This window comes from Neolamprologus multifasciatus, chromosome 7 (assembly GCF_963576455.1).
Source record: "Neolamprologus multifasciatus chromosome 7, fNeoMul1.2, whole genome shotgun sequence".
In the NCBI taxonomy this organism is placed as follows: domain Eukaryota; kingdom Metazoa; phylum Chordata; class Actinopteri; order Cichliformes; family Cichlidae; genus Neolamprologus; species Neolamprologus multifasciatus.
Genome location: NC_140445.1, coordinates 33,206,344 through 33,220,599, shown reverse-complemented (window position 1 = coordinate 33,220,599; position 14,256 = coordinate 33,206,344). Strand labels below are relative to the sequence as shown.

General features: G+C 39.9%; 1 protein-coding gene across 1 annotated transcript; it reads left to right on the top strand.

Annotated features, from left to right (window-relative positions):
* The first annotated feature begins 2,956 nt into the window (after nt 1-2,956).
* LOC146514612 (uncharacterized) lies at nt 2,957-5,519 on the top strand. Its single transcript, XM_085166891.1, has 4 exons — nt 2,957-3,068; nt 3,148-4,160; nt 4,261-4,441; nt 4,817-5,519. Exons 2-4 carry the CDS (start codon nt 4,119-4,121, stop codon nt 4,957-4,959), a joined length of 366 nt encoding a protein of 121 aa, XP_085023017.1. The 5' UTR covers nt 2,957-3,068; nt 3,148-4,118; the 3' UTR covers nt 4,960-5,519.
* The last annotated feature ends 8,737 nt before the right edge of the window (nt 5,520-14,256 follow it).

Below are 14,256 nucleotides of genomic sequence, written 5' to 3'. Positions count from 1 at the left end.
ATTAAATGTATTAAATAGTTTTTATTAATAATAATTTATTTATACTTAAATGTTATATTGGCAGGATTCTACAATGTTATCTGAAACATGATTAGACTCGTGTGCTGCAAACGCCCTGTAGTGGCCTTTGTAATAAGAATCCTGTCAAAAGTCAAGTTAACCCTCTGAGAGAGGCATCACTGGTGATGAGACCCAACGCTACAAACAATCTTAACAGTAGTTAAGTTCTAGTTTGAAGAAAAGCTTTTTGAAAAAAGAATAAACTGAAATAGTTTATGATGCATGCAATTTAGGACAATTATTTTTCACATTCTCTCATTGCCAAGACTTGGGGAAAATAATTTAAAGATGATCATCTATGATAAAGATTTTAGATTTAATCAAAATATCACTGATCTGATCCTATAGTTAAAACTAATTACAAGAAAACAAATTATATTATGTGTGACAACTTAGATTTTGTTAGTGTTGGTTGGTGGGCCTTTGTTCCTCCTCCTACTCAGTCCTCACAGATTCCCATCTAATATACGAAATGATATAGCATATTTGGGAGCCTTGACAATACAAATTTCCGTACAATCAGATATCAAGTATATACAAATGTCGTGACCCTGACGTTGCCAGTACTAGTTATTCTGAAGGCAAGACTGTGATGCAGTTTGCCTCACCACTAGAGGGCGCGGTCGTTTTTGTGAGTAATGTTCTGTTGGGATGCGAAATGGTGTTCATGGAGGCAGTGTGAATCAGTATGAATCTGCAGAAATTATGCTTGGGGGCAGTGTATGTGGTTTATGTGGTGTGTGTGGTGTGTGTACACAAGATTGGTGAGTTACATTATATCTCCTGTTTTAGAAGGATAGTTTGTCAATTTTATTGCTCTTTACATTTTCTGTTCACTCATTTTACCTAGTGGGAGATATGGCTAAGCTAAGCTAAGTTATGGCTAAGCTAAGCTAAGTTTTAGTTTGAGTCATGGGCTGTGTCCACTTCAGGGTCTGCACGCTTGAAGTACGCGCGCACTACGCGTACTACGTGAGAAGTGCGGAAGTGAGAGGCTTGTGAAATGGGACGGTCTAGCCTGTCACTGTCACTTGCTGTGTCCCAATTCAGGGTATGCACGCTTGAAGTACGCGCACTACGCACGCTTGAAGTACGCGCACTACGCGTACTACGTACAGTGCGTACTACGTACAGTGCGTACTATAAGTACAAGAAGTGAGGAAGTGAGAGGCTTGTGAAATGGGACAGTTTAGCCTTCGTTGCGCTGTTCAGGTTGCCTAGCAACCATGATACTAACCGCGAGAAACACGAGATTGTGTGACATAAATGAAGGAGAAAAAAATGTTTTGTTGGTCATTCATTTTTGTCATGACATCACTTTGATTAGTTGAGTATCTGAGGCTGAGACCACAGGACTGTAAAACATGATTGTTGGGCTTCATTTCTGTACTGAACAGTCATTACAAGAGTAGTGAGTAAATAACAATTAGCTCTTGTTGTTCATGAGACTAAAATCATCTCACTGTGGTAATGTAAATATAATATGGCCAATATTATAGTATTGTCAGACTATTATGATATATATATACAGTATATATATATATATATATATATATATATATATATACACATATATATGTCACATAACTTTGCCGATATGTGGTCAACAGCAATGTTTTAATGTTCTTCGTTATTAAACATTCTCACATAAATAAGTGACGTTATATTCAGTACTTACTTTTGACAGTTCACTCTTGGCCGCTCCCCTCTGCCGTATTTTGCGGCAAAGTTAGCCACACCCACCGCCGCGCTATGAATTGTGGGATATATGGGACCACGAAGCGTGCACCGGACCACGCTTGATATTTGGGGAAATCGACGGCGCATTTGGAGTATGCATTTGAAGTACACTTCGAATTGGGACAGCCGTCGTCGCGTGGCGGTGACGTAATCGCACTTAAAATGCATACTTCAAGCGTGCAGACCCTGAATTGGGACACAGGAACTGTCGCTACCCGATCCGTACTAGAAACCCGATCGGTACCCCGCATGCGCAAATCTTACGTCACTTCCTCTCTTTGCCAACATTGCGACATTCAATATATTTGAATGATACGGTTAGCGCCCAGTTAGCTCTTAGCATTTCTCAGCAGCTCTGCCTCCTTTTCGACTACCGGGACATTTAAACAATGGATAATCCGTTTACAAACAAATTCATGCTTTTCTCCTCAACAGAGAGCGTCCCCCGATTGAACAACAGCGCCGTAAAATAAGAAGAATGGCGCCTAATTACAGAGTTAATAATACAGACTTTGTAATATCTCACGTGTAGATTCATCAGCCAGATGAAGTGTTTGCTGACAATTGACAGTGTAAGCGGACATCATCATCACTATTCCAATCTTCTCCACACAGACAAGCATAAACACACTCGACTATCACTAAATCAAATTTAACACACGTTTGTAATGACGCTAATTCAGTTTACAATAGGGTTCATTCGCTTGGTCAGCAGGTGGCAGTGGTATGTCATATTCAGTACTTACTTTTGACAGTTCACTCTTCGGCTGCTCCCTTCTGCCGTATTTTGCGGAAAAATTATACACACCAACCGCTGCGCTATGAATTATGGGATATATGGGACCACGAATGATATTTGGGGAAATCAACGGCGCATTTGGAGTATGCATTTAAAGTGTGCATTTAAAGTATGCATTTGAAGTACACTTCAAATTGGAACAGCCGTTGTCGCGTGGCTGTGACGTAATCGCACTTAAAATGCGTACTTCAGACCCTGAATTGGGACACAGCCATACTTGCCAACCTTGAGACCTCAGAATTAGGGAGACATTCAAAAGGGCTGTTGGGGGGGGGGGGGGGGGGGGGGGGGTTAGTATACATATACATATCCAGATAGCAAGGAGACATTGAACAGATGTTGATTTTCCATCTGAACCATCAGAATCGTCAGGTTTGAAATGTCAACACAAAACCAATGTTGAAACAACATTGAAATACTGATGAAACCTGACACTGACATTGAAATAACATTGATTCACTGTTGTTCTGTCATCGTTGATTGTTGATCTATTTATAGTTGACAAGGTGACAACAATCACGTTGAAAAACCATTGATTTATGGTTGAGCGGGAAATTAAAGCTGCTACCACTTGGACTATTCCATAGCCCCCCCTCTCACAGTGGTACATCCCTTCAGGTAACCATTGTCTTGTACAGTAGAGCGGGACATTAGATTTACTCTCAGCGGAATTGACCGGAGAAGGCATCAGTTCATCCACTGCACTGGCCTGCACCACGATTAATATAAGGTAAGAATGAATGAATTTTGTTCTATTCGTTATTTCCACGGTTGCATTTGAATAACAGTAAAAAACAAACAAACTTGTTAATGTAAAGTTTCGGACAAAATGTGGGAGCCCGAAATTGTGTCTACTTTCATCTTACAATCCGGCAACAAATAAATTGCACTGCGAACAAAGTCAACAAAGAAAACATTTTCGTTTCATACTTTTCCGTTATATTCCCTTACAAAGCTAGCTTTAACGCTTCGAGGGTTCCTTTGTTCTTGCCGTCGCCTCGGCGCTTGACCCAGACTTTCGCTCTGTAGTTGCTTTTTAGCATAGTACTACAAAAAATTGTAAATCTGTGATATATGATTGATAAACGTAAAGGTAACTGTATAAATGTGTTCAATGACTTTGTTACTTTTAATGATTGGAGAGCGCCGCTTCGATTCGCACTCAATTCAAACTTTACGTTGCACGCTCACCTAACTTTACGTTGCACGCTCACCTAACTTTACGTTGCACGCTCACCTACCTTGCGTTTGCACCTTTTGTCCACACGTAAACTGCGTTTTATTATTTATTTATTAGTTTTTCGCCTCTCACTGCTTAAGCCATTAATCTTTCTGGAATTGTTTTTTTAAACAGATGCGACCTCACAAAAGATATTAGCTATGCTGTCAGATCTGACGACAGCTGTTAACGAACTCCGTGAGGAGGTCAGAGCCATCCACCATCCCTGCTGCAATGAATCGGTAGATGCTGGGGTACTGCCTCTGGATTTGCCCTTGCACAACATTGAGGAGCTAAACAATGCAGAGGCAGCTCTTCAATCATAAGGCAAATAAGGCAATGGTAAGTATATAAAGGTTATGTACACTTTGTAACTATAAAGTGTAATAGCTGTCAGATGTGATCAGATGTGCTAATTCCATCTCTTAAAATGTATCTATAGGTGAGACGCTTTGCCTTGATTGGAGGGACCACACTGGAGGTGCGAGTCCGCCGTGTAATGGCTTATGCCATTACAAACGAGCTGGCCTCGGTACTCAACTGGGCAGGGAAAAAAACCAAGGACCAGACAAAGCTAAAAATGGCATTTAAAGATACAGCGCTCTGCAAATGCATATATGGTGGTAAGTTTTACAGTTTTTTTGCTATATTACTTTGTCTTTCTTAATAACAAGACTTTCATGTCCGGTTAATCTGGAGATGGAGTCTTTGGTCTTTGGCTTGTTTAGTCCTCGGGTTGTAGTTGTACAGCCCGAGGACCCCATGTTTATTTTGTTTTAAAGGATACACAGCACACCATGCTAAGACTTATCACTTTTTCCGCTCATAGCTCTTAGGGAATCAAATGCGGCAGTTTGCAGATTTACGCCTGGTGACTTTCATGTTTATCAGCCTAGGAGTTTACATACTTTCTCCCCGCTGAAGACCGTTAACAAGAGCTTATTCATGTGCTCTAATTCACTTTTTTTGTTTGTGTGTGTGTGTATTTTTTTTCCTAGATGGCCTGACGCAGCAGTTAGGGGCAAACTCTATGTCCGAGTTTGTCTTTGCACAAGCAGTGCAGAAATGGCTCCGATACGCCCCAGATCGTATGGGTATGGGTGGTGCAGGACGCACATCATGCATCCCCATCCCAGAGTAAAAAATTACAAACTTCTGTGAAACATATAAATGTAAATAGGAAACTGTCTTTTAATAAAGTATTTAGCAAACGAAACATGCCTATTGACCTTTTTTTGTTTATTCTTTTTCTCTGTTACATCACATGCAATGCTTTCTTATTTTAGGATATTAATATTGACATGATACATTGTGAGACATTTGTTGTTGTTTTTTTTATAAAGGGTGTCCAATTTGAGGAATAAGTACAATTATGTGTTTAGGTGGTTTAAGTATTGATGGAAACATGCAGTAGTTTAGTATTGGTTAAAATACCTATAAAGAAAGGTAGATTTCCAGTCATGATTTAACTGTTGTTTTAATAAAAAGCAACTGTGCGAAAGAGGTGGAAAATCAACACCATAGCTCAACAGTGTTTCAATATCAGAATCTGACATTGTTTCAATGTCAGATTCAATGTCAGGTTTCAACATTGATTCAACATCAAAACCTGACGTTGTTTCAACATTAAAAAAGGGTGCAAGAGTGACGTTAGGTCAACGTCACACTTCAACGTTGATTCAATGACATTGCCTGATATTGACTAAACGTTGTTTCAATGTTTCCTTGCTATCTGGGTATATATACCAAAAACTTGAATTTTACAGTTTTTATTTATTGGATAAAGTAAGTCAAATGTCACCGTTATTATTGTCCAGCCGGAAACAGCGGGACTGCCCAAATTCAGAAGCTGCATCCACCTGAGCACCTGGCCTTTGCGGTCTAAGTGGGCCAGGTCCTCCGAAAGCCAGGTAGGCCGGAAGTGAGCGACTGTGAAATCCGGTTTTTAAGAATTCCTGGGACCATTTTGTGGCTTTTGCATTTTTCAAATCCAAGCCATTTGCACTGTGTTGAATGGAATATAGCCAAATTTTCTAAAAAAAAAAGTTTTTTTAAAATTTTATTTTAAAATTTCAGTCTGACTTCCTTAAATTAGCTTCAGTGGCTAAGCTACAGAAACACATCCTCTATTGTTCCTAGTGGTCGATTTTTGCCCCATCGAAAACCATTATAAACGCTGTTTTTCATTGCACGATTATTTTAACTAAAGTTAATGCAGTCCTCTAAGTGACGGTGACACTTTGGAGCCCGGGCCTTAAAATTGTAATTTTTTCACATGTCCACCAGGTGGCGACATTGTTTCACATTTAACGCCTGCTGGAAAATCCCACATTTACAGCAGTGTCTTTCTGCTCAAATGTTGCTATCAATTAGGGGTGGGTTTTGATAATCGATTTATCGATTAAAATCGATTCTGGCTTGGATAACGTGATATCGATTCATTAAAATCCTGAATCGATTTTTTTTAATATTAATTTATTTTGCCAAAACACCAGAATCTCAGGTTAACCCTCACAAAATTTCAAGAACCACCAAACAGCTAAAACGGTAAATTAGAGCAGGTACACAGATTCTGCACAAAGATGTAAACACAAAGCTCGGACCGCAGACGGATCAGAAACAGTGAGATGTGGCTTTCTCACCAGACGGCACGGACACAGTCGGGGCTGAAAGCCAATAGCTCACTGATTCTGATGTTTCGGCGGGTCTGCACTTTGTGTTTACGCCCTTTTTGCGGTGATTCTAAGGCTATGTCCACACCTACACAGGTATTTTTGAAAACGGACATTTTCCGTTTTCATTTTTTTTAAAATCCCGTCCACACGTAAAAGTCAGAAACGAAGGAAAATGCTGCTAGGAACATGCCAAAGCAGCAAGTGGCGCTATATTCCTATCCGTGTAGAAATGTTGGCCAATCAGAAGTCTAGAAGCCTCGGTGGGAAAAAGTAAACAAAGCTGGGGCATAGAAGCAGAACCGAGTCAAATGTGTGGAGGGACAGTAGTGATGGGATTTCCGGCTCTTTTTAGAGATCCGGCTCTTTCGGCTCGGCTCACTAAAAAGAGCCGGCTCTTTCTGCTCCGAACCGGCTCTTCAGGTTGTTTTGTTGCTTTAATTATTTAATCATTAACAATAATATAAAATTATGCAGAAAAGGAATTACTAATGTAAAAAAAAGTGGTTTTATTTATATATGTTTATATATGGCCCCTAGAGACAAAGCACGTACAAACTCTAAAGCATATACAAACTCCAAAAAGCACGTACAAACTCCAAAACACATTTCTAGCGTTAACTGAACTTCCAAAACAGAGCTACCCAGATCACTTAAATTACACAATTGAAAGCATGTGCGTATTGTTTGTGTATTTATAGCCAAGCACTCATATTTATTCAAATAATTTAAAAATAAAATTCATTTACCTGTTATTACCACACACCAAATCCGGTTGTTGATACTTCCTGGCTTGTGTAGCCACTAGGTAACAAAAGCTCAACACTGCACCCTAGCATCCTGGAGCACTTCTGTTGTCTTTTGTACGTGATTCTGAGTTTGTACGTGCTTCTTAGTTTTTACGTGTTTTGGAGTTTGTACGTGCTTCTGAGTTTTTACGTGTTTTGGAGTTTGTACGTGCTTCTGAGTTTTTACGTGTTTTGGAGTTTGTACATGCTTCGGGGTTTGTAAGTGCGTCTGAGTTTTTACGCGTTTTGGAGTTTTTACGTGTTTTGGAGTTTGTACGTGCTTTGTCTCTAAGGGCCACCATAAATATACTTTATTTATTCACTCCACATAAAATGTAATAAATAAATCATATAATACAAAGAACAACTATTTACATTTTAAACTTTTAACTATTTAAATTTTCAGCTTTTTCCTTTTAAATAAATTTAACGTGAAACAACACAAAACACTGCAAACCACAACACAATTAAATATATATTAAAATATTAAAACAAAAAGAAGATGCACATTCTCTGTCATATGGGCCTGCATGATTTCTGAATCCTTTATCATCTGCAACTGAAAATAGTGGATGATTACTATACCTTTCTAATGTGACGTTGTTGTCCCTTGCTCTCTTTCTCTCTGGCTCTGGTCCTGTGCTACTGCAAGTGTAACTTACGCCCCTCCCCCCTCTGCCCAGCGCAAGGTACAGGCCGCGCGTGCGGAGTTTAGCGGAAAAAAGGGCGAGAGAGAGGGTGAGAGAAAGAAAAAAAAAAACAAAAAAAACCTCACGGCTCCCAATAAGGAGCCGGCTCGCGTCGTTCACTTCAAAGAGTCGGCTCTAAGAGCCATTTCGTTCGCGAACGACCCATCACTACGGGACAGTAACTGTGTGTGTATATGTAAGCATTTAAACACTGCAGAGAGTACAATTAACAGTAATAGTATTGTAGAAATTCATTTTACCGAAACAATAACGTGGCGCACAGTGTGACGTCAAAAAAGGTGCACACCTTTGACGCTGCGTTTTCTGCGTTTTTCTCGTCCACACGTAAATGCAAAAACGGAGTTTTCAAAAATATCCACCCTGGCTGGAGTTTTTAAAAATCTCTGTTTTCAGTGACCGAAAACGCCGTTTACGTGTGGACGAAAGGTGCAAACGCATAGAAAAATCTGCGTTTTCAAAAATACCCGGGTACGTGTGGACGTAGCCTAAAGCTGTTAGTTTTATCTCTCTCCAAACATTATTGACCAAATCAGCAGCAAAAGAAGATCCAAACTACGCTTCACAAAAACATCATCATGAATTCCCTCTGTCACGGTTCTGGGTCCGTTGGACCCAGTATTTTGAGTTTATTATGTTTTGGTTTAATTCTGCTTCATGGATTGTTTTCTTATTCTCTTGTAGTGATAATGATGATTATTATTAGTTTCTTGTTTCTGTTTATCCGTGCTTAAGGATTTGTGGTTTCATGTATTGTTTTAGTTCCATGTATGTATTCCATGTTATTTTGTCTCTGTGTCAAGTCTGCGTTCTTGTTTTGTAATTCATGTTTCCTGTTTTATTGTGAAAGTCTGTGTCTTATGTTAGTGTGTGCAGCTTGGTTCCCCCCGTCTCGTTAGCCCTGATCTCTCCCAGCTGTGTCTCCCTTCTGTTGCCCATTCCCTCATTACTACCCTGTGTATTTAAGCCCTGTGTTTTCCCGTGCTCGGTGTCGTGTCGTACCCTCAGATTATGCCTGTGTGTCTTTGGTTTTTGTAGTCACTTCACGTTTGGTTTTCATGTCAGCAATAAAGCTGAGGTTTTGATTTTCAATTCTGTGTTCGAGTCCTGCGCTTGGATCCTCCTCTCCGCCTGCCCGCACACAGAGCCCTGACACCCTCTTACTTTTGCTGTTTTGCTTCCACCACGATAAAATCACACTTCATGCACTGCTCTCTCTCTCTCGCTTTCTCTGTATACTTCAAAAACAGTTTCCCGTCTAAAAATCTGTTTTCTGCATTATTCGCTTGCTTGTTACGCACAAGTCTACCGTTGTTTACAGCGCTGTCGGCCGCTGTTTTTTTCCTTTTACTTACTTCCGAAAAGAAAGCCTAATTTCTGCTGTTCAATAGGCTTCTGAACAAATTTAACTTTTTAAAATTACGCAAAACGCTTAGCCGTGTCTCTAATAAAACCTCTGTAACTTTGCTCTGCTTCACTTCAGCAGCATCAGGTAATGTTCATATGTTGATTAATGGTTTTCTTTCGTTTTTGATGTACTGCAGAATATTTTTATAAAATCCCAGGCCAGGAAAATCACCTTCATGTTTTTCTGTGTTTTATCTTCAGCTACTTTGACACAAAGACATCTGCTGTGACGCTTACACCTTTGATAAAGTCTTGCTAGTGTCAGCTTCCTTTTTACAGATACAAAAATATGTAAATGTACTGATCTGAATTATAATATTTCTGACTGTCTGAGGCAAAATTTCCCAGATTTAAATTGAATCAATCGAATTGAATCAAATCGTGGATCAAATCGATTTGGGACCTTGTGAATGAATCGGAATCGAATCGATGTGTGTGTGTGTTAAAAAAAATAAAGGTGTGTGTGTGTCTAACCTGAGAATAAAAGAGTGTGTGTCTAATTTCAAACGTTTTTTCTCCTTTGAAGTCCACACTGCAATCCAAACAAATCAAATATAACACTAAGACCCAAAGCCAAATTAGACTTTATTTTGTCTGCAAGCTCAGGTTGTTTATGCAGCTGCACTAAAGCCGTGGTTATAAGAATGAGCAGTAGCACGAGAGTAGTCATTTTCACAATGGCAAGACACTACAACACAGAGGAAGCTTTGAAAATGATCCTGGACCCCGAGTGTGAGGATAGCTCCTCGTCATCCGCCGAGGATTCTGGGGATGATGCGGAGATTTCATCGGAGGAGGAAACGGAGGAGCTGGAGTCCGGTTCCGACTCATGTGGAGCAGAGTCATCTGAAAATGAGAGCAGAGAGACGGAGGAAGCACCAGCAGGGTGGATTTCTAAAAACGGAATTAAGTGGTCTCCTACACACGCCGAGACGCTATGTTCCAGCAGCCACTGGACACACCGGACCTACTCATTATGCCACCGCTCGCATCAGTGACCCACAATCCAGCTTTTCACTGTTTGTTACCGATGAAATTATGCTGCATATTGCGTCAATGACCAATCTCCAAGGGAGACGCACAATCGCAGACTGGAGAGATGTGGACACAAACGAACTGCGCGCTTATGTGGGACTACTGATTCTTGTCGGTATTTACCGTTCTAAAAAGGAATCTACGCTCAGTCTGGAGTGAGAAATCCGGGCGGATTGTTTTTCGAGCTACCATGTCCCAGAAAAGATTTCATCAAATCAGCAGGGCTCTGCGATTTGATGCTAAACTTTCCAGACCAAGACACCGTGGTGACAAATTTACTACATTTCGTAAAATCTGGGATATGTGGACCCACCGCCTCGAGATGATGTTCTGCCCAGACCGGGACATTTGTGTGGATGAACAACTTGTTCCGTTCAAAGGGAGGTGCGGTTTCAGGCTGTATATGCCCAAAAAGCCAGCGAAGTATGGTCAGTGGTCATATGGGCAGTCTGTGACGTCATACGCCTGGAGACTGCAGCTCTACACAGGCAAAGCTGCTGGGGAACGCGCTGAGGTCAACCAGGGGAAGCGGGTCATTCTGGAACTGACAGAGGGGGCTCCAGGGACAAGTCATCACATGTGACAACTTTTTCACTTCCTTTCCTCTGTCAGAAGAGCTGCTCAGGAGAAAAATGACCCTGGTTGGCACCATTAGAAAAAACAAACCCGAGCTTCCGCCACAACTGCTCCAGACAAGGCAGGGAGAGGTGTTTTCCTCCATTTTCGCCTTTACCATGACGCACACAGTCGTGTCTTACATCCCCCGCCGCGGCAGAAATGTCCTCCTATTGAGCACAAAACACCGCACCCCAGGCGTAAGTGATGACCCGAAGAGAAAGCCCCAAATCATAAAGGATTATAACAAATTCAAGGGAGGTGTCGACAAACTTGATCAGGTAGGTGTCATTATGCATCAGTTACGCACAAATTTATTCATTCTTGCTCATATATTCTTGTGTAAAATATACGTAGGTTTAATGTTTGTTTTTGTTTTTTTATTAAGCGGTTGGCACCTACTCGTGTAGGAGGCAAACGAGTCGGTGGCCGTTGGCCCTTTTCCACCTTGTCATTGACGTCTCACTTTACAACGGTTACGTCTTGTGGACCGCAGTTGACCCAGCCTGGCAGCAGGGCAAATCATACAGGAGGAGGTTGTATATCAAGGAGGTTGGAGAAACATTAGTTAAACCGCAGATGGCGAAGAGAGAGCGCCTTCCCCGCCCATCACTCATAGCGGAGTTAGTCAAACATGCGCAGGGTGCTGCTGCTGCAGGCCCCTCTGCAGGACTTTCTACAGCCATCGAAGCAATCGAAGGGCAGGAGGCAATGCAAATTTTTTGCAAATTTTGCGCAGAAAAAAGAAGAAGAGTTGTCACCACCTGCTGCAAATGTGAAAAGGGCGCATGCAAGGACCACAGCCTGACCATCTGCAGAAACTGCTCCACCTGAGCAGGACTGCAGGACTCCCCCCCCCCATCTCTCACTCTTTCTCACATCTCATATCTCTCATACCTTTCCCCATTCCAAACAGTATATGTTCATCGTTCTAAAGTTCTAAAATAAATGTTTTCTGGTTCAAAGTGATCTTGTATTTTTATTTTCATATTTTTTAATTTTATTCTAGAACACAACAATGTAATATGCATTTAGTGGTAATAAGCAATAAGTAAATAATAAGTGGTAATAAGCAGTTAGCATAAGCAAAATGTGAAAACATGATTACCATTATATTACATTTACTGTGATCCTAGAAAAAAACAGTAATTGATCAGAATAATGGTTGGTGCCAATCTTTGGTCCATCTAAAGGCCTAATTATAATAACAATCGAATATTGCTTCAAATGTATTTTATGGAAAATATTTAAGTTTTTTGTTTTTTTCAGCTAAAAAATCAGTGCACTCATGTAACGAAACTGGGATTTAAAGGGTTAAACCCCCCAAAATATAATTAAAACTTTATATGAATATTTCAGGGAGAAGTAGTTTTAAAAGACTGACTAACTTAAAGTGGAAAAAAATATAAATATATAATATTTTTATAGCACTTTTTGGTGTGTGGCCGTTTTGTGGCCTTAGGAAATACGAAAGGGTGCATTTTTTGAAATGTGCTCCTGCAAAAAAAATAAAAGTGGATCAAAATGAATGTTGGTGCCAATCTTTGGACCATCTAAAGGCCTAATTATAATAACAAGCGAATATTACTTCAAATGTATTTTATGGATAATAAGTTTTTTGGGGCTAAAAAAACAGTGCGCTTATGTGACGAAACTGGGATTTAAAGGGTTAAAACCCCCGAAATATAATTAAAACTTTATATGAATATTTCAGGGAGAAGTAGTTTTAAAAGACTGACTAATTTAAAGTGGAAAAAATATGACTATATAATATTTTTATAGCACTTTGTGGCCTGTTCGCGAACAAAATGGCTCTTAGAGCCGGGTCTTTGACATGAACGACACGAGCCGGTGTTGTGCCAAAAAGTGATTGCCTGCCAAAAACTGATTTCCAATGTTTCCGTGTATTTTTTATGTGTAATATCTTTATGTATGTTGGTAAATAGACTTCGGTGAACAGCGTTTACAAAGGGATTATATATAGAATTAAAAAATTATCTGTTTTTTTCAAGTATCTTTACAGCTTTGTGTTATTGTACTTACATTATAACCAATCCGGTCCTTTATCCTCGCTGAAAATATTTTTACAGAACTATTGTAATATTTGCTGCAATTTCTGCTGTCCAACTACTTCTTACAAAAGACATTTTTAATGTTAATGATATTTTTTAACTGCATAAATAAAGGTTATATAAAAGTCACTGCCAAAAACTGATTGCGGCTTCTACCTTGTTACACGAATGTTGTTTGTGGCTCGATATGACTTTATGTCATCCATGAGGGATGCATTTAATATATGTTTCACATATTATAGCCCAACAAGTTACTTATAGCAGTTTAAATACGAGCAATCAGTTTTTGGCAAATACCGGAAATCACTTTTTGGCAGACAATCACTTTTTGGCACAACACCGGCTCCTTATCGCGAGCCGTCACGTGGGGTTTTTTTTTCTTTCTCTCAGCTTCTCTCTCGCACTTTTTTTCTGCTTCACTCAGCACGGGAGCCTTGTGCTTTACGCTGGGCAGAGGGGGGGAGGGGCGGTAGTTACACTCAGTAGCACAGGAACAGAGCCGGAGGGAGAGAAAGAGAGCCAGGGACAACAACGTCACATTAGATAGGTATAGTAATCATCCACAACTATTTTCAGTTGCAGATGATAAAGGATTCAGAAAGTTTATTCATGCAGGTCCATATGACAGAGAATATGCATCTTCTTTTTGTTTTCATATTTTAATTTATATTTAATTGTGTTGTGGTTTGCAGTGTTTTGTGTTGTTTCACTTTAAATTTGTAAAAGGAAAAAGCTGAAAATTTAAATAGTTAAAAGTTGAAATGTGAATAGTTGATTTTTGTATTATATGATTTATTTATTACATTTTATGTGGAGTGAATAAATAAAAGTATATTTACGGTGGCCCCTAGAGACAAAGAACATACAAACTTCAAATCACGTACAAACTCCAAAACACGTACAGACTCCGAAGCCCATAAAAACTCAAAACACGTACAAAAGACAACAGAAGTGCTCCAGAATGCTAGGGCGCAGTGTTGAGCTTTTGTTACCTAGTGGCTACACAAGCCAGCAAGTACCAACGACCGTATTTGGTGTGTGGTAGTAACAGGTAAATGAACATTTTTTTAAATTATTTGAATGTATAGTGCCTGTGTATAAATACACAAACAATACACACATGCTTTCAATTGTGTAATTTA

Coding starts and splice junctions, on each gene's coding strand:
- LOC146514612 (XM_085166891.1), top strand. CDS start 4,119: ATGCAGAGGCAGCTCTTCAATCATAAGGCAAATAAGGCAATG. Junction 4,161..4,260: donor ATAAGGCAAATAAGGCAATG/GTAAGTATATAA, acceptor ATGTATCTATAG/GTGAGACGCTTTGCCTTGAT. Junction 4,442..4,816: donor CTGCAAATGCATATATGGTG/GTAAGTTTTACA, acceptor TTTTTTTCCTAG/ATGGCCTGACGCAGCAGTTA.